We start from the raw sequence: 22,663 nt of genomic DNA, 5'->3' as shown, positions 1-22,663 counted from the left end.
TTTTCCTATTTTATCTTATTTTGTTATATTTCTCCCTCTCCCCTCGCTGGAAGCCTCGGACCTCCCGCCGCCCGCTCCCGTCTCAAACACGCCGCTGAGCACCCACGGCGCACGCCCGGCCTGTTAAATTGCCTGTAACCATAACAACTGTGTGACACAAACTCAGTGCTTTAGTAATTAAATAATGTCGGGCTCGGTCAGGTTCGGAAAAAAATATGCGGCCCGTGCCGCACTCTAATGGAAATGCACGTGATTTTTTTTTTTTTTTTTTTACAATCTAGGAACCGTTTGCAGGAACCGTTACTCCAAATGTGATGGAACCAGTTCCGGAACCAGAACTTTGGACCCGGTTCCAAAAAAGAACCGGATGCAGATCCCAACCCTAGTGGTTAAGTTTTATACTTGTTCCAAAACTGTTATTATATATATGTTAAACTGTTATTATAATTATGGTGGAATGTTATAGAAATAAAGAGAGACTGCTTTTTCAAATTCAATGTTTACATGTGGTTTTCAATATGTCCAAAATGTAATTATCATTGAAACTTGATTTTGTACAGATCATATTGACATCGGTAAATATTTATCGGCAATAACCGTAATTTTAATGTTATCTGTATAGGCTACAATTTCCATATCAGTGGATCCCTTGTATATTGTGTGTTTTCGCCTTTCACACTGTTAAACAGGGTTGCCACGTGTCTGGAAAGAACTTGAAAGTGCATGAATTAAAAAGATAGAAACGAAGAACTTTAAAGTGCTTGGATTTACCAAAAGGTCCTTGATTTTGAGCTTTGTGTGGTCTGTCAACTTTGAACGATTCAACAATTTTGGGGCAAGAAAACTGGATATTTTTCTACCAGGATGTAGACGATTTTTGGCAACAAAAAACAATATTTCTAACGAGGCACAGACGATTTTATGGCGACAACTGGGCATTTTTATTGAGACATCAAATATTCTGTGGTGACTAAACAGGATTTAGCAAGACGACAACGATTTTCTGTGTAAATTATTGGTCTTTAATTTTGAAACAATTCTTTTTGAACTGTTAAATTACAAAGAGTGGCAAACCTGGTTTAAGTCAGTCACATTTTATAAAATGTGAGATACAAAAACTTTGCTAAAGTTCAATTTTAGAATTTTCATGTTAATACACTGAGAGTGGTCAGTTTTGCTATGGATGATTGAACAGCTGTCTGTATTTATTGATCTACTGAATTGTCATTTAGTTGTTGAAGTCAATGCATTTCACAAGAGCTTGGAAGGCACTCCTTTTACTGTTCACCCCTGCTACCTAATTTCATCAGACTAAACTGAGGTCCATACTACATTTAAGGTTATCTTCATGGTCAATCTGTAGTGGTTCTAAAACGGGTTCAGGGCACCCCCAGAGATCTTTGAGGGTTCTTTTCTCACAGAAAAAATGATAAAAGCAGTCATGACAATTGGTCTTTTGCATCTTCTCAGGATATCTTTTGGACGTCCTGTGGATGTCTAGAAATGATGTCTGCAGTAAGTACTTTCAACAACAGTCTTACAACGTCCAGAAAAGACTTAAAAAAAACCTTTAAATCGGGCTCTCCTGAAAACGTAATCTGGACGTCCAGAAATGAAACGTCCTAACAACGTCTAGAAAAGACGTATAAAAACTCTCATTCTGGCTCCCAAGAAGACGTCTTCTGACGTCCAGAAGGAAACGTCCTAACAACGTCCAGAAAAGACGTATAAAAAACTTTCATTCTGGCTCCCCTCAAGACGTCTTCTGACGTCCAGACGGGAACGTCCTAACAACGTCCAGAAAAGACGTATAAAAAACTTTCATTCTGGCTCCCCTGAAGACGTCTTCTGACGTCCAGAAGGAAATGTCCTAACAACGTCCAGAAAAGACGTATAAAAAACTTTCATTTTGGCTCCCCTCAAGACGTCTTCTGACGTCCAGACGGGAACGTCCTAACAACGTCCAGAAAAGATGTATAAAAAACTTTCATTCTGGCTCCCCTGAAGACGTCTTCTGGATGTCCCGAAATTACGTCTTTTAGACGTGATCTGGACTACTTTTTGCTCACTGGGTTCAAGACGATCCAGAGGTCAAAAACACTGTTACAGTCAACACAATCAAAGTTGAAGATAACATGGAACCAATGAACAAGTTGTTCAACTAAAAAGGTCAGTTGCCTGGCTTTTAAAAGCAAAGAAAACTTTGCAGCAGCTGAGGGATGGAAGAAAAGAGTTCTCAAGAACAATCAATCAAACTGAAAAGGACCCAGAAAAGCAAAAGTCAAAGCTAGAACGACATATGGAAAAATACAAAATGACAACAAAAAGGAAATCACTTACCTTGGATTATCTGGACACAGAGTCAGAAATAATTCAGTTCAGCCAAAGACAGCAGTTCTGAGGAGAATTCAAAGCTCTGAAAAAGGGCAAACAAGTCAGTTGCAACAGTCGGCTGCTCACACCGGATCCGATTCTCCAAGATGGCATCTTGAGAGTTGACGGAAGACTCAACATGTCGGCCATGCCAGAAAACATCAAACATCCAGCGATACTCTCTAAGCACAGTAGAGTTGCCACAGTAATCTTGAGAGACATACATCAAAGAACAGGACACTCCGGACGGAGTTATGTCTTGGCACAACTAAGACTCAAGTACTGGATCCCACAAGCCAATTCTGCCACCCAAAAGCTAATCAGCAAGTGCACAGTGTGCTGCAGAACAAGTGGAAGGGTCGGCAAAAATCATGACAAACCTCCTTTTATGAACACCGGCGTTGATTACTTCGGGCCATTTGATATTAAGCGGGGGCAAGAGATACTGCGTGTTGTTCACCTACCTCACCCTCAGAGCCGTGCACATCGAAGTTGCAGACAGCCTCGACACAGACTCCTGCATCAATGCAATTCAGCGTTTTGTATGCAGAAGAGGTCAAGTCACTAGTGTTCTGACAATGGCACGAACTTTGTGGGCGCTGAAAGGGAGATGAGAGAAGCCATAAAATGCCTGGATAATGACAAGATTGAAAGAGCTTTGCAACCAAATGGCATACAATGATATTTAACAGCCCAGCTGCTTCCACCAGGGTGGGATTTGGGAAAGACAGATTTGTACAGTTCGATTACAGAAGAATCCTCAATTCCCTGTTGAAAGAGCAAGCTGTGAATGATGATTGTCTTCATGTGTGAGGTTGAGAGCATCATTAACGGCAGCCTGCTCACAAGTGTCTTGGATGACATGAATGACATCAAGCCCTTCATCACTTTTTCACTGTCACTGAATAAAATTGTTTTTGTTCAATTGTGTGACATTATCTGGTGGTCATATTATTAATAGGCTATCTATGAATAGGCTAATGCATCAATTAGCGAACGTACCATAAATACTGTATTATCGGTTGCGATAATACAGTATTTATGGTAGGTCTTGCCCGAGCGCAGCACCTCTTGCCTCCGGCGTTTGAAGACATACCTGAGGAACAGCAGTGGCGATACGCGCAACACTAACCTGGCATTCTTGACCATAAACACCAGGAGGACCAAAGATCTGGACGCAGATAATCATCAATGCCTTTGCCAGCAGTCACAATAACAGACGCATCGTTCTTCTCTAAAGACATCTAGTGGTGAGTAACTGTCACACACCAGAAGACTCAAACGCAGAATCACAGGACAGAGACAGGAGTAGGGCAAAACAGTTTACTTAAAGTCTCAGGCAGAGCAGAGTACAAACCGTTCCAGAGGTTGAGACAAAAAATACAAATAACCAGGCAAGGGCACAAGGTCAAAAACAGGCACAGGTCAAAAATGATCCAAAAAGGCAAAGATACAACAGCAGGCTGGAGCACAATCTACAATCTGGCAAACAACAAAGGCAAACTGACTGGTATAAATGCTGACAGGTACCCACTGAGCAAGCAACGTCTATGGACGTCCAAGTCTAGTTGATATCACGTCTGTGGACATGATATCAACTAGACTTGGACGTCCACAGACGTTGCTTGCTCAGTGGGTAAATGAGCTAACAAGCCACAGGTGTGGCAGAATGAGCAGGCATTGCAGGAGGAGTGTCAGTGGGTGTGGTAGGTGAGGTTGGTGTAGTGGTGGGAAAAAGCTGGCAGATCCTGACTGGACACTGAACAGAGGGGTGTGAGCAGGAGAAGCTGCAGGAGGGCGGGGATTAAGAGGAGCAGGAAGCTTCAGCAGTGTCCATGACAGTAACAATATATTAGCCTGCCATAGGTGCAGTACAGGGATTATTCTTAATTATACTCTGGCATAGTCGATAGTGCTGTTGTGTTGCGTTAGTGTAGGCTGTTTCAGGACCATGGACAGTGTCCGTGATCAACCACACCTTGGTCCTGAAACAGCTTACGGCTGTCTGTTAAGGACAGTGAGCTGTCGTTCTTTTGTATTGTTCAGTGGTGTGTATTATGGCCTGTGAAATATTGCTGTCTCTCTCTCTCTCTCTCTCTCTCTAAAATAAAGACGTGTTGTTCAAAGATGGTTTTTGTTGGTGGTCCCTCTAATTCCACAATGTGCATGATTTTTTTGTTGATTTGGACTCTGCATGCTTATATTGGTAGGCTATATCCACAACTCCTTAGCACCTCCAATTAATAGTCAAGCTCCCCCTCAGCACCTCCAGTAAAAATCGGCTGCCACCGCCACTGACAGCAACCGTTACAGTGCGAGCATTTTACTCGCATTTGCGACTAAAAATAGTTTTGTGTGAGCAAAACAAATCATTCAGGAGCACGCTGTGCGAGTAGAGATTTCAACCAGCAGCAGAAACTAAAGGCGAATCCTGCATCCTCACAGACAGGAATACGGCGGAGCACTATGACCACCGCAAGATAACGGTTTACCGGCGACCGAGAAGCCCGGCTCCAGGTCCAATAATTTCCTCATCGTTGGTGTCATGACTGCCCAGAAGCAGTGTTGGGCAGTAACGCGATATTAGTAACGCGTTACAGTAACGCCGTTAGTTTTGGCAGTAACTAATACTCTAACGCGTTAGTTTCAAAGTTACTTTAAATTCAGTAACCCCGTTACCGTTACCAAATGGTGCATTACTCCGTTATTTTTAGCCAGTAACTAAAAAGTTACTTTTCTCAGTAACGCATTACTTTTTGGTTTAAGTAACTGAGTTACTAACTGAGTTACTTTTTAATGAAGTAACTAGCACAACACTGCCCAGAAGTACCTGAACAGCCGAGCCGTGGTGGCACACAGGTATGTGACATGTCAGAAGACAAACAAGTCGTTCACATTTCTCTCTTTGTGGCAGGTAATGGTCCACAAATCTCACCGCACTGAAGGGACTGTTCTTAACTTATCAGAGGAGGAGGGTGGCTGGTTGATTTTTATTTTATTTGTTTATTTTATTTTGATCCCTCCTGTAGCCACAAATATTTTTCCTTGAGCTTTTCGAAGTGACTGGTGCGAATCAGTGAATACTGAATCAGTGGAGTTCAGGAGCTGGACAGCCCAGGGAACAAAGCTTGTCTTTCTCCTCTGAGTCCTGTAGCCTGGGCAGCGAAGTCTGCGCCCTGAGGGGAGCCACTCAAACACCAGAAACAGGACATGAGAGGGGTCCTGAAGGATCCTGCACACTGATTTCACAGTCTGCTGTTCACACAGGGTGGTGAGAGCTCGGACAGGATGTCCGATGATTTTGGAGCAGACTTTAATGATGTTCAGTAAGCGGTTCCTGTTCTGCATGGTGATGGAGTGAAACCATGAGATAAAGGAGAAAGTTATCACACTCTCAATGAAGGAGTTATAAAAAGTGGTGAGAATGTCTCTGCTGACCCCGAAAGATTTCAGTTTCCTGAGTAGGTGCTGTCTCTGCTGGCATTTCTTGAGGATCTCCTCAATGTTGGAAAACCTCAAAGTGCTGTCAAATATTGTGCCCAGGTACTTATACTCCTCCACAGTCTCCACTGTCTTCCCTTGTATGATGGTGGTGGCTGCCTCAGCCAACTGTCTCTGCTTGTAGGAGAAGGTCACTATCATCTCCTTGGTTTTGTTTGCATTGAGCTCAAGACAGGAGTTTTCACACCACTCCACAAACTCCTGCAGAGCTGAGCTGTAATGTTGTATGTGACCTGAGAGCAAAGACAGGAGGACTGTGTCATCAGCAAATTTCACAATTTGACAGTTTGGCTGGGTGGACCTGCAGTCATCGGTGTAGAGGATGAAGAGGAGAGAGGACACAGCCTTGTGGAGAGCCAGTGGAGGTAAAGAGGATGTCGGAGAGGGCGTTGTTCACCAGCACTCTCTGTGACCTGTTGGTGAGGAAATCTATAATCCACAGCGGGTGGTAAGTTTATCAGCTAAGATGTGTGGCTGCATGGTGTTGAATGCTGATGAGAAGTCTGCATACAGGAGTCTGGCCGTGGTGTTGGGGGTTTCCAGGTGCTTCAGGATGGTATCCAGAATGAATATTTTTGCATCATCAACCCCTCTGCCAGCCCGGTATGCAAACTGAAGTGGATCCATCATTGGGTCAGTTACCTTGGTGATGTGACCTTTAATGATCCTCTCTATAGTCTTCATCACCAGAGAGGTGAGAGCCACAGGTCTGAGGTCATTCAGGACCTTAGTGCTTGGTGCATGACCTTCACCATGAATTAGAGTTTTAAAATTTAGCTGAGTTCATCCGATGAACTCAGCTAAGCATGCCAGGCGACCCAACTACAAAAGCCAGTGGACTAAAGACATCCTTTGTGTCTAATAGTAGAGCAGTAGGCCCAATGTAGCCCTGTGTGTGTGTGCTGGGCTGGCTTATGTGTGTATTCTTATATAAACTATGTCTTATATAAACTATTCCCAATGCAAAACAGATTATTATTATTGAAAAGTGAAGTATGAGGATATGGAAATATATTTCAGAACTTATTATAGGTCAATATTAAATCAATTTGATGCTTTGAATGCTCAGAAATTGCATTGCCAATGAATATAAAGTTAGAAAATACAATGTAACACAACTTCCGGTATAAGCCACGCCCACCTCCGGTTTTTATCCGAATACAAATACAGATACAGATCATTTTGCTGGTTGAACAGATACAGATAATGACGTCTCTGCGCATCTCTATAACAAACTATGCTTGTTGGAAGAAGCAGTCACAGGAGAGAAGATTGAGTGAGAAGATTCGAGAAAAGGAAGTATCAAAGGACACCAGTTTGAGTTGGACAGTTCATGGACATTTTATGTCTGGTAGTTTGAGCCTTAATGTTTAAGAATGTAATTGCTTAGTCCTCCTGCCTAACCAATTAGGGGCTGGGTAATGTAAGGGCCAATAAGTTAACAATTTAATGGTAATAATTTAGTTAAAAACAGTTAAAAAGTGGTAATGATAGTTTCATAATAATTCATACAAGGTTTAAAATATTTTAGTTTAAAATGTATTATTTGATAATGCGTACATGATAAAAATGTTCTGTGCCTTTAAATTCTTTGCTATGATGTCACTATGCAGTTGTAACTGTGAGTGGATGTAGAAGTTTCAGTGTGGAGTCAGATAATGGTGGAAGCATTCTTTTAACTGTGCGTCAGACATTGTAACATTTAAAATCAAAGGAAAGTAGTCATGTCTCATCGCTCGTGTAGCAAAATGGTATTTGTAGACTGACTTCAAAAAGTGGTACAACAAAGAAAGAACAGAGAATGGAGTGCCACTACAGCTGCACTGCAAACAAAAGCTTCTCCACCAATTATTAAATACATTTCAGTTGGTGTGTTAAATACTTTTTACTGCCGTTCCATTTTATTGCACATCACTTTTTTAAGTGATTAAGAATTGTAATGGTTTCTTTATCCATATAGTTTTATTGAGTTAATATCCATGTCTGGTGTAAATGCAAAGCCGCATTGGAAATATGTTAAATGAAATAAATGTTAAGGTGTTGAATACTTATCTCCCCCACTGTACCTTTGTCAGAAAAGTGCAAACCTATGGTGTTTGTATTTGAAATAAATATTAAGGACTTTGCAATCATGTTTCAAGCTGTGAAGTCTCTTTCTTTTACTTCTTTTGTTAATTTGGCCTCAACTCATTTTACACCAGGAAGACAAAATAGACTTTTTTGTAAGGAGTTCAAGCTTTTAAGACTTCTTATTTGAGTTCCCTTTGGTAAATGCATTGTATAACAGAAGATGTTGTGTGGTTACTTTCGAAGATGTTTTAGATGGTATTGAAAAGGAAACCTTGAAACAGAGTGACAAAGGCAAGAACGACTGACATTTTAGGGCATCTTGGCGGAGGCACTTGCGTATTACCACGATGTCTTCCACATAATAGACTTAGATGATGGCTTAACAGTTTCTGCCGATGTTTGCAACAAGGTTGCAAATGAGGTCAACTCGCTGAGCCAAATTCCTCAGGAACATTACCAAATTGAAAAATAGAAGACAAATAACACAATTTATTTTCGGACAAACGGAATGATTCAAACTTGTTAAAATCATCTGGATTACCATCAAAATGTTCGTCATCATCCCTGCGACTCTCTCTCCCTCACTGTGTCGTCTGCTCTCTCTTAGAGGGTTACACAGTTACAAACACATTACAGTCTGGTAAAGGGCCCAGCTGTAGGGCTGAGCATACGGCCGGTGGCTATGGGGGTACGGAGGATGAGTAGAGGAGAGAGAAAGAGGGATGAGGGGTGAGAGAAAGAGCGATAGCTCCAAAACTGGCCGAGGAAATGCTTCATTGTCATTTATGCCAGTTCGAGCAGAGGGTGCGTTCTCTCACACACACACACACACACACACACACACACACACACAATACACTAAGTCTTGCAGGACAAAAAAAATCTAAAAAAAAATCTATTGTTGTCACACATATTAAAAAAACAAAAACAAAATACTTTGCACTTTTTCTCCTTTATGAGCCATACCTACAGCTGCATTTTTACCCTTGAACACTGAATGAAGCTCACTCTGTCATGCTATGTCAGGCAAGAGATATGTGTGTGTGTGTGTGTGTGTGTGTGTGTGTGTGTGTGTGTGTGTGTGTGTTGGACAGGCAGCAGAGCTTGCTGGCAGGCTCGTGGGCCTTGTCAAAATGCATGTGAGAAAATACAGAGTGACAGATGTAGCCTTTCTGCTCTCTCACACTAACATGGTTAGTCTCCCACCGCCCGCTTCACTGATCTCATACAAATAGGGGCACGCACATACACACTCAAGTGTAGTCGCTGTGACCACACACACACACACACACACACACACACACACAGACACACACAGACATACAAAGACACAACTTATCCACCAGAGATACTTAGGCCACTTGGGTCACTTCCTTTTACCCAGAAGCTTTTGGTAAAGGTCATGTAGTCAAATACTAATACCTTTAGTTTGGTCTCAGAGGAAGTGCTTCATTTTGAGAAATGGCTAAGTCAGAGTCTCCGGAGGTCAACTACTCTGGATAGGGAGGAACAGGGCATGAGGTCAGAACAACAAATATGCCAACTAGATGCTCCCCCAAGGTTGTGTATTCACTATCTGTGAGAAAAGTGTCTGTGCCTTTGAACAAGAATATTGAAGCTGTTGTTTTTTTGTTTTGTTTTTTTGCCACGTGTGGTTCCTTTAACTGAGAAACTACAGATTTTCAAATTTGTTTTCTTGATTTTGTAGTGTATTATAATTTACTCTGAAGGTTTGGAACAGATGACCAGTAAGGGGTCCAGGGTTAAAAAACATATATGGTCAGGGTCAAAGAAAAGATATTTATGGCTCAGGGTTAAAGTAGGTGAAGTCCAACTAGGGTCACCCTTGGTTGTTTGTTTGACTTTGTCTCACATTTCACAGAAACAGCGAGTCTATATAATGGGAGTAATTTGGGGTTGCTTTTCAGAGCAGTTCACATTGGCTTCGAACCCTCTCCAAGCATTCTAGATGCTTGATAGATGCTGTACTTCTTGTAATAAACCTTTTCTTTATGCAAGCAAGACGGTGTCATCTGGAGTCTTCTTCATCACCTTCACATCATCGCTATTTAATAAACAACAATTTTGGCGTCACGAACAGGATGAGAAGAAGGCACAACAATTTTGGCGTCACAAACTCCGGACGTGTTGTGGCCTGCGGTGTCGACGACAGCTTCAGTGCATCTGCTCCCGCACCAGGCCTGCATATACGGTGAGCATTTCACGTGATTGAGTGCTGGTTCGCTCTTTCGGGGCTGTTGTGTGTTTGCTGTTGGGTCACACCGTAACGAATCATTTGTGTGAGTGTGCCATGATGTGTAGGTGTTGGGGTGGTTCTCCTTCTAAATTTGTTTCTGATTGCGCTGTGTGAAGCGCAAATGGGGGGAGTGACCTGTCTTAGGAAAGACAGAGGCCTGTCTTTGGAAAGACAGAGAATAAACATTGATGTAAGGAGTCTGTCTTAGGAAAGACAGAGGCCTGTCTTAGGAAAGATAGTGAATAAACATTAATGTAAAGTAAGTAAAGAGAATAAACTTTGAAGTAAACTAAGGAAAGAAGAAATAACAGTGAAGTAATGAGAAAATGTAGAATAGCCTGATTAGTAACGATAAGGTGAGCTAAAAAATATCATGCGCAATTAATGAAGAGGTGGGCCCTGTACCTTCATAATGGTAAGACATGTGTATATTAGTCACTGCGTGAAAGTAGGCTTTGAGAAATAGTCAGGAATTTGGCTAAAAACAAAAGAGGACAGTATTAACCCTGGGCCCAAGGGAAATTGGACGCATGAAAAAAAAAAAAAAAGGTAAAAGAGATAAGGTAAGGATAAAGATGAAGTAAAGAGAAATAGGAATAAAGGCAAAATAGGAATAAGTAAAGAGAAAATGCCGCAGATTTGACAAAAGCCCTCAAGGAGGCGATTTTAGATGGGCCTCAAATCCTGGGATATCACTAGGTGAATTTCAGGTCAGTTCATGGAACTGGAGGTGTAGAATAAAAATTCAGTTGTACGCTCTTACTCTTAATATTCGTTGATGAACGATGTTTTGATATGGCCTCTCATTGAATATTTACACCTCATAAGGTAGCATAAATTTAGATATAAAAAGGAAAAAAGGAAAATAGGAAAGGAGCAGCAAAAAGCATGCTATAGGACAGAATGAATGAGTCAACGTTGAGACTTGAGGATTGAAAGCTGTTTGTGCATTTGGGAGAACGTTGAAGTTGTTGTGAGAGTTTGGCCAAGGTGTCTCTGTTTGTTAGAAGAGTGATCTCTGTGTGTGTCTCTGTGTGTGTGTGAAGTGCTGTCTCAGCTGTGTTCTGGTTGTGTGTGAAAGATTGTGAAATGGGATGGTTTATGAGATTTATGTTATGTTGATGTGATAGTTTTCATATTAAATAGATATAAATAGATATATAATAGGTTGTGGTTGAGAACAGGAGATTTATTTGTTTCCTAGTGATAAAATATATGAGCCTCAAAGAAGAGGACTTTATAAATATTGATAAATACTTATGAGCCTTATGGGGACTTTGATAAAAGTTATGAGCCTCTTTCGAGGGGATGTTTTTGAATTTGGTAAGAAACTTGACATTTATGTCTGTGAAGAGAGGTGAAAAGATCAGTGAGGATATTTTTAGTGAGTCTGTGTGAGATTGTGTGCTCCGGAGGGTGTGTGTGTGTTCCTTGTTTATGATTTCATATGTTGCTATATGGAGCATATTTGATCTTTAGAAAATTGGGCTAGATGTTCACTCTAAACTTAAAATAGTGGAAGTTCTTGATAAATTTAAGAGGTGGAGCAAAAGGGGGGACACCCCATATAAAATGCAAATAAGATCGATCTTCCTAAAAGGGGAAAGTGTAGAGAGTGCTCCCTTTCCTTTTCTCCTTGTAAGGTAGTGCAATGGGAGACAAAAAGTTAGATCACTGTGATTTGATAGTTTGACAGTTTTTAGGTTATTTGAATTAAATTAAAGTAAAAACAGTATTAAGAAATACAGTTTGAGGATAATAATATATTACTGAAAGATTTAACATGGTATTAGAATAAAAGAAGTTATACTTTCTAAATTAATAATGTATTATAATTATAATTGGGTATTTGTTAATAGCTGAAAGTTCAAAGGAGAAAAACATGTGTTGTAGATGAAAAAGACCTAAGTGTTGGCCGATAATGTGCGCAAATTACATTGAATATTTTATTGTATTGACCCAATGGGTTCTTAAGATACTGAACTCTTTGTGTCTGTTTTCTCTTATTCACCTATGGTGTATGAGAGTTTGAGGAAGAGGTAGAGGAGACAAGGTGTTTGTGAAGGTGATTATAGGTGTCACAAGGTGCATGTACAAGGAAAAAGAAAAAAAAAGAGAAAATACAGTGACAATAACATAGAAAAAAAAACAATGTAACAACAGTAATGAATGAATGAGTAAAAACAGAAGGAGAAAAGACAACAAGAGCATAGATGCACGAGACTGCTGCCATTAGTAGGAATAAAATGCCTTTTTATAAATATATGTTTGTCAAGGAGATTTAAAATTAGATAAGGAGCTGGCTGTAGGGAATTAAAGCTCGGTGATGAAGCGAGGAGTTAGGTCATGAAGAACTTTAAAAGTTAATAATAAAATGTTAAAATCACTTCTAAATGTAACTGGCAGCTAGTGAAGTGCAGCTAAAACTGGAGTTATGTGCTCAAATTTCCTTGAACAGACGATCAGTCTGGCAGCAGAGTTTTGCACCAACTGCAGACGGTGGAGACAATTCTGGCTAAGACAGGTGTAGAGGCCTAAAGTTGCAGTAGTCTAAGCAGGAGGAGACAAGGGTATTTACGATTTTGTTGAGGTCATGGAAAGATAAAAAGATCTAATATGAGAAATGTTTCTTAGGTGCATAAAACAAGATTGCAAGAGGGGCAACAGACGTGGATGTTAAAGCCTCCAAGTATAATAATATTGTCAAAGCGCTGAGTGATGAGGGACAGAAGTTCAGAAAATTCAGTAATAAGGCCAGAATTCAGTTTTGGGGGTCTATAGATTAAAACACAGAGTACTGGGTCTCTATTGTTAATTTTAAAACTGAAGATTTAAAAGGTGGTAAAATTTCCAAAGGAGATGGGAGAACACTTATGAACATTCTTGCTGGTCTTGGTAGGAAAAAAATAATAATAAAATAAAATAAATAAATAAAAATGAAAATAAATGAAAATAAGATAAATCAATCAATAAATAAATAAGATAAATTAGAAGGGGAGGTTTTCATTAAGAGGAATAGTGTCCTCTGGGCTAAGCCAAGTCTGGGTGACTATAAAGAAATTGATATTATTTGAAAAAAAAAATGAAATCATGATAGATGAAGATGATAGGCAGGCTGACGATGAATAGTAGGGTTGACTAGGTTGTCACTGTTAACAGTGCATGCTTGGGGAGCACTCAAGAGGAGCCTATTACTAATAATAACTGGGAATGACCATGGAGCAAACAGTGAGAGAGTTCATTAAAACAGATGATGAATCAGCAGAACCTGCATTATTTAGTTTTGGTGAATTAGGAGTCAGAGATGGGTGATTGAGATCATTCTGGGGTGAAGTTAGTCAGAATGGGTTAGATGCAATATAAGTAATGAAATTCCACCCGGGAGCTAAAGAAGGAGTCATGGTGCAGCGATAGACTCTTTTGGCACTTAACTCAGTTGCGCACATAGTCTGATAGCACAGGACACATACCTTGAGTCAAAGGGCTAATGCCATTACACGATGATAGTCTCTTGTTCAGCAGCTAATAGCAGCTAATGTTAGCATAAGGTTCACACCCATAGGAGTAAGTAGTAACTGTAGATGTTAGCATAAGGTTCACACCCATAGGAGTAAGTAGTAACTGTAGCTGATTTAGTCTGAGAGACTGAGAGATTTGTTAGTGACAGCTGTTCAGCTTGTGTTTATATGACTCTGACATTTAACAGAGATGTTTTCTTTGGGGTATAATCACCTGAAAATAAGAATTAGGCTACTACTCTAGCTACAACGTTAAAGGGAATAAATGATATAACAGCGATGGTGACAACTTCTACTTTCGTCACTTCTAAGAATTTTACAAATGAGGTTGTGACAAGGGCAGCTCCTGAATCCAGTCTGATCAAGGCCAGTGCTGTTTTATCCACGAACTCTTTTCACAAAAACCCGCGTTTTTAATGAATGTGTGAATACTCATTTATAGCCACTATTGCTGATCCACGTTTAGTTTGCTTTCACTTATAGGCTATCATACACATATTTCTTAATTTGGGGGAAATAGAGTACATCTATATATATCTATATAAAATATTATATGTTATAGTTATTTACAAGAGGAGCTTGGCAACAGACTGATCAGTTGATGCATTAAATCAATAAATGGAGTATAATTATTTGGTTTAATTACTGTGGAGAGTTGCAAATGTGAGTTTTAGTGGTGGTGCATGGTTTATTTTGATCTGAGCAGCATTGGAGAGTCAATATTGAAATTATTTCAGTGATTTTATGGTAACTACGTGTGAGCATTGAGTAATAATAAAAGATTGTTTTGCTACAGAATATATCTGGTGATAGTTCATCCCTTGTGGGAGCATGTGGTCTTTTTGAGCCTTTATATAGGATTGGATTTTCTTCTTATTTGTAGGATATTTGGGAGAATTTACTTAACAAGATCATAGATTATTTGTGTGCTGGGTCATATTATATGTGGGTTTAGTGTTGTGATTTTTGATTCCTTTGAAGTTGGCAAATCTGTTTCATTAACTGTGGTAACCCAGTGGCTTATAAAAATAAAGAAATAACTACATAAATAACTTTTAATTAGTCTTAGTCTTAGTAATAAGGTTTCATTATAATAAGGACATAAAGGGGAGTCATTACAATGCCAAAAAAGGATACTAAAATTTTAAAAGTAATTACTCCTGTTGATGTAGTACAAAAGAATAATCCTTTAGTTAAAAATATCGCAAAGATATCGGGAAAATGGTACAACCGCTGGCCTGAAATTGATCAACCATGGCCGGTGGAGGGGACCCTAAATCCAGATGTAATTAAAGCAATGAAGGTGCTTGTGTCCACTTATAAGGCTGATCAAAAAAGAGGGAAAGCAAGGGAAAAACATAACAAAAAAAGACAAATAGAACTTGGTATTTTCCAGTTGTTTGAAAACGAGGGACAGAAATTGATGAAAACTGTAATGATAGGAGAGATAAAAATGCGGAAAAAATAGAAAAATGAATGCTAGAAGTTAATGCACCATTCTCACATATGGATCCAGTACAGAGACCCCCACCTTATAAAAAGGAGAAGAAGTTTAAGGAAATTTATCCCCAGCTCCTAGTGATCAGTCAGGAGGGTAAATATCATATCAAAAAATGGAGGGAAAAGGACCCAGGAGATGACATCTCTGATGAAAGTGAGAAGGGAGAGAGTGATGGAGACTCAGAGAGCAAGGGTCCTTTGCTCGCAAGGGGGTTTTCTCCAATGACATCCAGTACCAGAATAAAAGAGGACAGACGAAGGGCTTTAAGAGAGGTTGAAGGAAGCATAGAACAATGCCTTTCGTACTGGGATAAATCTACTAGTCCAGAAAGCCGAAGAGCACTGGAAAACCAATTAGAGAAGCTCCTTATACAGAAGAAAGGGTTGCGGGAAAAAAGCCCCCAAACATTGGAGATGAAATATGCACTGCGCTCAAGAAAAGGAAAGGAACTTGAAAAGATGTGTCCAGTGATCATTCGAGGACAGAATTTGGAGTACAAACCTTGGCAGAATACAGATATGTCAGATATACTTGAGAAGTTACCTACTCTTCAAGATGGAGCATATCCTTGGATTTCAAAGTTGGAAGAGCTTATGGTGGGAACGCAGCCTGCTATAGGGGATATGAAGAGGCTTTTGGCTAACCTCTTGGGGGTTCCAGCTATGGAAGAGATTCTACAGAAAGCTGGACTTAATCGATATGTGGGAACTGCTGTAAATGATCCAGAGCTGTTTGCTGCAACTAGAAGTCGAATGTGGAGAGCACTGAGAGATACATTTCCGACAAATGTACATCCAGATAACATTCTTATTGAACCAATGGGACAGGAAGAGAATCCAAGGGCCTATGTGTCAAGAGCCCATCAAGTGTGGAGAAATGTCACAGGAAATGACCCGGATTTGAATCAAATGGAACAATCCATTTTGCGAGCCAAAATACATAAGGGGTTGCCCCTACCAGTAAGAAGCAAACTGGCAGAAGTGGTTGGTCTTGGAAGCATGACAAAGGGTGTTTATACAGATCATATAGCCCATCAAGTGGAGCTATATAGGAAAAAGGAGCATGACCAAAAAGAGCAGGATCAAGAGATCCTCAGAAAACTGAATCAAGTACAATTGGTGGATCCCAAGAAGGAGGAAAAGAAGCAGGCTGTGGTTATACAGAGCCAGCCTCCACTAAACCAACCATCGCCACAAATGCAGCCGAACCAGGTCCAGTTCCAATCGTCCCAGCCACCATCAGTGGTTCCAGTTGTTTTCTACCCACAGCCAGGGTTTGGTCTAGTGCAGATAGGGAAAGGAAGAGGAGGAAATTTCTATCCGAATTTCCACCAGTTTTCAGAAGTATGTTATAATTGTGGACAGTTTGGCCACTTTGCCCGTGAATGCAACAGCCTTGGTGACAATTCTTACCCATCATGGTCTCAGAAATCTTTTGAATTATGTTAAATATACATTGACTATGTCTAGGCTTAGAGACTATCATAGGCTCTTAGAGCAGGAAGATGTCACCCTAGTGAAGTGTGCCATGGTGAATCCAGCTGAGAATTTGCCAACTCCAGAGGATGGTGAGCCACATGATTGTGTTCAAGAAGCAGAGAAATACTTAAGGCTTAGATCTGCATCTGCACAGCTTGCTGAACTGGTGGGGTTAACTGAAGCATGTTTATTGGCGGAAGGCAAGCGAGTGATAATATATACAGACTCTGCATATGTACATAATGTGTCACTTATTTGGATCAGTGTGGAAGAACCGAGGGTTTAAGAAAACGGATGGCTTCCAATACAGCATCATGCTCAGATGATGAAATTGTTGCATGCTGTGATGAAGCCTAAAAAAAGAAATAGCAATAGCTAAATGTGCAGCACATAAAATAGATGTGTCAAAAGATTACACAAGGAAATAAAGCTGAAAAAGCCGTCACAGGAGCAGATAAATTTCCGGGCAAAGTTTTCTTGGACACTCATGAAGTGGACTTGGAAGATAAAATAACGTTAAGGGGTGGGATTTTAATCCAGGAAGCTGCAACTGAAATGGATGAACAGTTGTGGACAGATTTTTACGATGGCCTGAGGCTTGTCCAACCAAGTGGTAGGATGCTCAGTTTGTTGCCAAGTTTTTGTGTAGAGAGGACATAAGCAGGTGGTGACTTCCAGGTTAGATATCCTTGGACAATGGGAAAGAATTCGTGGATAAAATGGTGAAATTGATTTTGAAAAATTAGGAATTAAACAGCGTCTTGGAGTAGTTTATCATCCACAAAGCCAAGGGATGTGTGGAAAAATGAATGGTGTTTTGAAAAATCGTATTGTCAAAATCTGCCAACACACAGGTTTAAATTGAATAGCGGCTCTTCCATTGGCGCTTATGGTGTGTCGCTCAAGTGAGCTGTGTGATTTGCATATGACACCTTATGAGTTGGTTACGGAAACATGGATGCTATCATTACAGAAGACTGACACAGACGTTGACGAAGCAGAAGTGACTGGTGACCTAGCTGAGAAATATCCATTTTAAACATCTAATAAAATTATGCTCTTAATATCTCTTATTGCATTATTCAGTAGGTTCATACTATAGAGAGGTATGATTTAAGGGGAGAAATGGAAAATGTGACTTATAATTAGGAATAATGTGAAAGTATGATATTGTGAATTTCACATCTACTTATAAGGTGAAGTTTTGCATTTGATGTTTAATTAATTTGCATCTGCTGTTTTTCCAAAAGATACTGGTTGGTATTTTCTTTTTTTTCCACCTAGAACGATATTGGGGGAAGACCACAGTGAGGGTGGTTGGTTGTTCAGAGACCCCGACGTTCTGAAGGGATTCAGACACTCAAAAATGGACAATAAAATGGACTGAAGGGCCCTGAACAAGGACATTATGATGTAAAACGTCCAGATTTAAAACACCATTGACGCTACATTGAGAGTCGACGCTGCTGAGGAGCTGCAGTGTGATACATTTTTATGGTTTTTCTTTGCTTGAAGAATGATGATTTATGCTAATGACAAAATACATTGGGACCTCAGATATTTTGTTTTTTCGTGGCTGTTCAGGGATATAGGTGCTAGGCAGGGAAAGGTCCATTGGAAGGTGCGATGGGTCGACCAGCCTGAATTTGGACATTGTTTTGATTTTATTTACTGAGGTTTCCACAAGTATTTGTTCAAGTCATATCTCTACGCGAAATATTAAATTTCTCCTTTTTTTTAAATTGGTCTGGAGTACTATATGTGGTCGCCTAAGGCAGAGGGGCTGTGAGAGAATTTTTCCTGTCTAGATTGATTGAAGGGTATTTCAGAAAGATAGCTGCCTGACAGGTTTTCGCTCTCGCACTCCATAAAGTTGTTTTATTGCTAAGGTTAATGCTATAGGAAGCATCATTGGAGGAACTGTTATTTTTTCACAACTACAAAAATGTATGTATTACTCTTTTGTTTTCGAGACTCTGTGTAGTCTCGAAGGTGGGAAATATGTAGTGTATTATCATTTACTCTGAAGGTTTGGAACAGATGACCAGTAAGGGGTCCAGGGTTAAAAAACATATATGGTCAGGGTCAAAGAAAAGATATTTATGGCTCAGGGTTAAAGTAGGTGAAGTCCAACTAGGGTCACCCTTGGTTGTTTGTTTGACTTTGTCTCACATTTCACAGAAACAGCGAGTCTATATAATGGGAGTAATTTGGGGTTGCTTTTCAGAGCAGTTCACATTGGCTTCGAACCCTCTCCAAGCATTCTAGATGCTTGATAGATGCTGTACTTCTTGTAATAAACCTTTTCTTTATGTAAGCAAGACGGTGTCATCTGGAGTCTTCTTCATCATCTTCACATCATCGCTATTTAATAAACAACAATTTCTTCTGCTCTCTTTCTTTACCTCCAGCTCAAGATGCAACACAGTGGAGGAAATTAAGAGAATTATAGATATCTCAACTAGCTTGTTATGATAAATGAAACAGGGATAGAGATGACATAGAAACAAATCACAAAAGCACTCGGGAGATTCAACCCAAGTCTATTTTCTTTTTTTTCCCTCCACAGAAACAGCACTGGAGCCGATTTGGTTTGGATTCAGCATGGATTACCACGGCTTAGATCCTGTTAGTGCCGATAAAGCCCCAAAATGTCCCAGTTGTATCCTTATCCTCCCTATGAATATTCAACAACTTGCTCTCATCTCCCCATTGTTTTCTCATTTGTACTGGTATCTGACAGTGCTGGTGATAATGTGTTGGAGGAAGATGTGGCAAAGGGAAATGACATTGATATATGCTCCGATAGGGGCCTCAGCGACACGCTTCAGTGGACTCAAAGGAGCTTCATCTCTGAGCTCAATCGGAACGTGGTTGAAATTCATTAAAGTTAAAGCGACTTTGATTTATTATCTTGGAAATGATTAGGTCGAAGAGATTTGTTGTCTCAAGCAATATCCGGCTAGAAACATTTAAACTGGCAGCTTTTAATATGGAAGTCACTCAAGTGGCCCCTTTCTCTTACAGCACTTGTTTGTTTGGGATTGAAAGAATCAACAATCTGGACTTCCAAAAATCCCCACATTCCAATCTGGACATGTTAGAGTGAGCTGTGTATCTAAGTGTGCTGAAAGTTGCAACTATTGAACGAGCTATACCATTGTGTGTGTGTGTGTGTGTGTGTGTGTATGTGTGTGTGTGTGTGTGTGTACCGGATGTATGCAGGAGCGGATCTTTAACTGCATCAGAAAACAGCAGATAAAGCTTTTTTTCTTTATTCTTAGTTTACTCTTCAGGGTTTGTCAGGGGAGGCATAAACTCATAACAGCCCTCGATAAATTCCACTCAGATCATTTGTTGGTTTGTTTAACATATATAAATCGATACTCAGTGAGGGCATTTAGACACAAAATACAAGAGAACTTGATTTATGACAGATTTTATCTCTCTCATGATGTACACTATAAAACAAACCGTAGAAAAGCATGTGCATACACACTGTGGCAGGAACATTAGGCTGAGTGTCCACAAAGCTTTTCTATCTAAGCACCAGCATCTTTTTTTCCACTCAGTGCTTTAACATGTACATGAATATCACGTTTATTTACAGGTTATTGGGCATCCTGTTTATGTTTTTGGGCAGCGTCTACTCGAATCGCAACCCAGTTTAGATTGCCATACCCACTTTCGCATATGCAGAGCCCTGACGGAAACCTCCGACCACCTCCGAGCTACCTCGGATAAGGGCTAGTCAGCCAGCTAGCTAACTTAGCCTGTTTTGGTTTACCCCGTTACATCATTATACAACTACTTGTAAATTTAGTACTGCCGCAAATCTATTATATGACTACTTGACTACTTATCACTGCCACAAATATAATAATAATAATAATAATAATATAAGCACTTTTTAATATTAATAACAAAGTGCTTTACAGCATAAAATATCAGCACACACTCAATATCAACACAAAATACATACAAATTAAACATTACATCAACTTAAACATTACATCATAAAAGCCTTCCTGTAAAAGTGTGTCTTGAGGAGCGAGGTAAAACGAGGAACAGACTCTGAAAACCTGATTTCCTCAGGCAAATCATTCCAGAGTCTAGGGGCCCTGATTGCAAAGGCCCTGTCGCCTTTTGTTTTCAGCCTAGACCGTGGAACAGCTAGCAGGGCCTTATCAGCGGATCTCAGACTGCGAGCTGGTTTGTGTGAGGATAAAAGGTCTGAAATATAGGCAGGGGCTAGCCCAAGTCCGGCCTTAAAAAACAAATAAAAGAATTTTAAAATCAATCATGAAATGAACAGGCAGCCAGAACTGGGATGCTAAAACAGGGGTGATGTGGTCACATTTTTTAGACCTAGTTAAAAGCCGAGCTGCAGCATTTTGTACTAACTGTAGATGGTGAAGTGATTTCTCGCTGAGACAGGTATATAAGCTATTACAATAGTCGAGGCGCGAAGAAATAAAAGCATGGATGAGTTTCTCCAAATCTGTGGCTGAGATAAAAGACCTGACTTTGGCTATGTTTCTCAAATGATAAAAACATGTCTGGACCACTTTTTTTACATGAAGTTCAAAGTTCATGTCCTGGTCAAAAATGATGCCGAGGTTTCTGGCTGAGGGTTTTACAAGAGGTGTTAAATCGCCAAGGCTTTCCAAAATTAGTTTTCTTGTTGTGGATGGACCTATAACAATGACATCGGATTTTGAATGATTGAGTTGGAGAAAATTGTCTGACATCCAGTATTTTATTTCTGTGATACAGTTGTGGAGGGCTGCTATATTAGACTGATCACCGGGCTTGATTGGGATGTACAACTGTGTGTCGTCTGCATAACAATGAAAATGGACGTTGTATTTATGGATGATGTCACCTAGAGGGAGCATGTAAATGGAAAAGATAATAGGGCCCATGATTGAACCCTGGGGGACACCATAGGAGACATTAGTGGGGGAAGAAACAGAGCCAGCTATAGATACTGAAGAGTATCTGTTAAAAAGGTAAGACCTGAACCAATTCAGGGCCACGTCAGTGATTCCTGCCCACTTCTCTAACCTGTCAATTAAAATGTCATGATCTACCGTGTCAAATGTGGCGCTAAGGTCCAAGAGAACTAAAATGGAACACTCGCTGGCATCTTGAGTCAACAGGAGATCATTGCAAATATACTCCAAACGCATCTTCATTATTTTCGCTATGTAACGTTACTGCCATTCACGTAGGCTACATTCATAACGCTAGAACACTGCACAAAACAGCTGTCATCACGTTAGTTCAATGAAACTGGTCTTCTCCTCTGCTAGATCTATCCTTGAGGTGGACACATCTGGATTCACCTCTCCTTACAAAATCTATCTATGTGCTTTTGAGCAGTTTGGAGTTGATTAACGTTATTATAAGCATGGACAATATACCCCCATTCAGCTAACCTAGGACTCTACCCCTCTCTCATCCATCTCCTTCGAGGCAGGACAATGGGTGTATTGAGTGCCCTTGGGACTATGTAGGTCTGCTATTGCCAATCAGTTCCTTTTAATAACTTCATTTATATCACATTTTAATCAGTTCACTTCAGGTTCTAATGTTCATTTTTACAAATCTATACAAAACCTGATTTCACATAGTCTCAGATGATTGTTCACTTGAGGTACTTGTGTTATCAGTTAATTTGTGGCTCTAATGTTCATTTTAACAAATCTATACAAAACCTGATCTCATGTTTTTTGTTCACTCCTGCAACTCTGATGATTTTATTCATTTTCTGTACAGTTACTACAGTAGGGTTAACTGAATAGGGGTACATTGTCCATGGTTATAATAACGTTAATCAACTCCAAACTGCTCAAAAGCACATAGCTAGATTCTGTAAGGAGAGGTGAATCTAGATGTGTCCACCTCTTTACATCTGGCCAACTTTACCGAAGGGTAGATCTAGCAGAAGACCAATTTCATT

At 40.1% G+C, this 22,663-nt stretch overlaps 1 protein-coding gene across 1 annotated transcript; it reads left to right on the top strand.

The window, feature by feature from the left end:
* Positions 1–11,545: 11,545 nt before the first annotated feature.
* LOC126390132 (uncharacterized) lies at positions 11,546–19,013 on the top strand. Its single transcript, XM_050044287.1, has 2 exons — positions 11,546–13,749; positions 13,796–19,013. Exon 2 carries the CDS (start codon positions 15,196–15,198, stop codon positions 16,666–16,668), a length of 1,473 nt encoding a protein of 490 aa, XP_049900244.1. The 5' UTR covers positions 11,546–13,749; positions 13,796–15,195; the 3' UTR covers positions 16,669–19,013.
* The last annotated feature ends 3,650 nt before the right edge of the window (positions 19,014–22,663 follow it).

This window comes from Epinephelus moara, chromosome 5, assembly GCF_006386435.1.
Source record: "Epinephelus moara isolate mb chromosome 5, YSFRI_EMoa_1.0, whole genome shotgun sequence".
NCBI lineage: Eukaryota > Metazoa > Chordata > Actinopteri > Perciformes > Serranidae > Epinephelus > Epinephelus moara.
This window is presented reverse-complemented; position numbering and strand designations above follow the sequence as displayed.

What these genes read in the sequence shown, in the direction of transcription:
- LOC126390132 (XM_050044287.1), top strand. Translation starts at nt 15,196, where the DNA reads ATGCTAGAAGTTAATGCACCATTCTCACATATGGATCCAGTACAGAGA.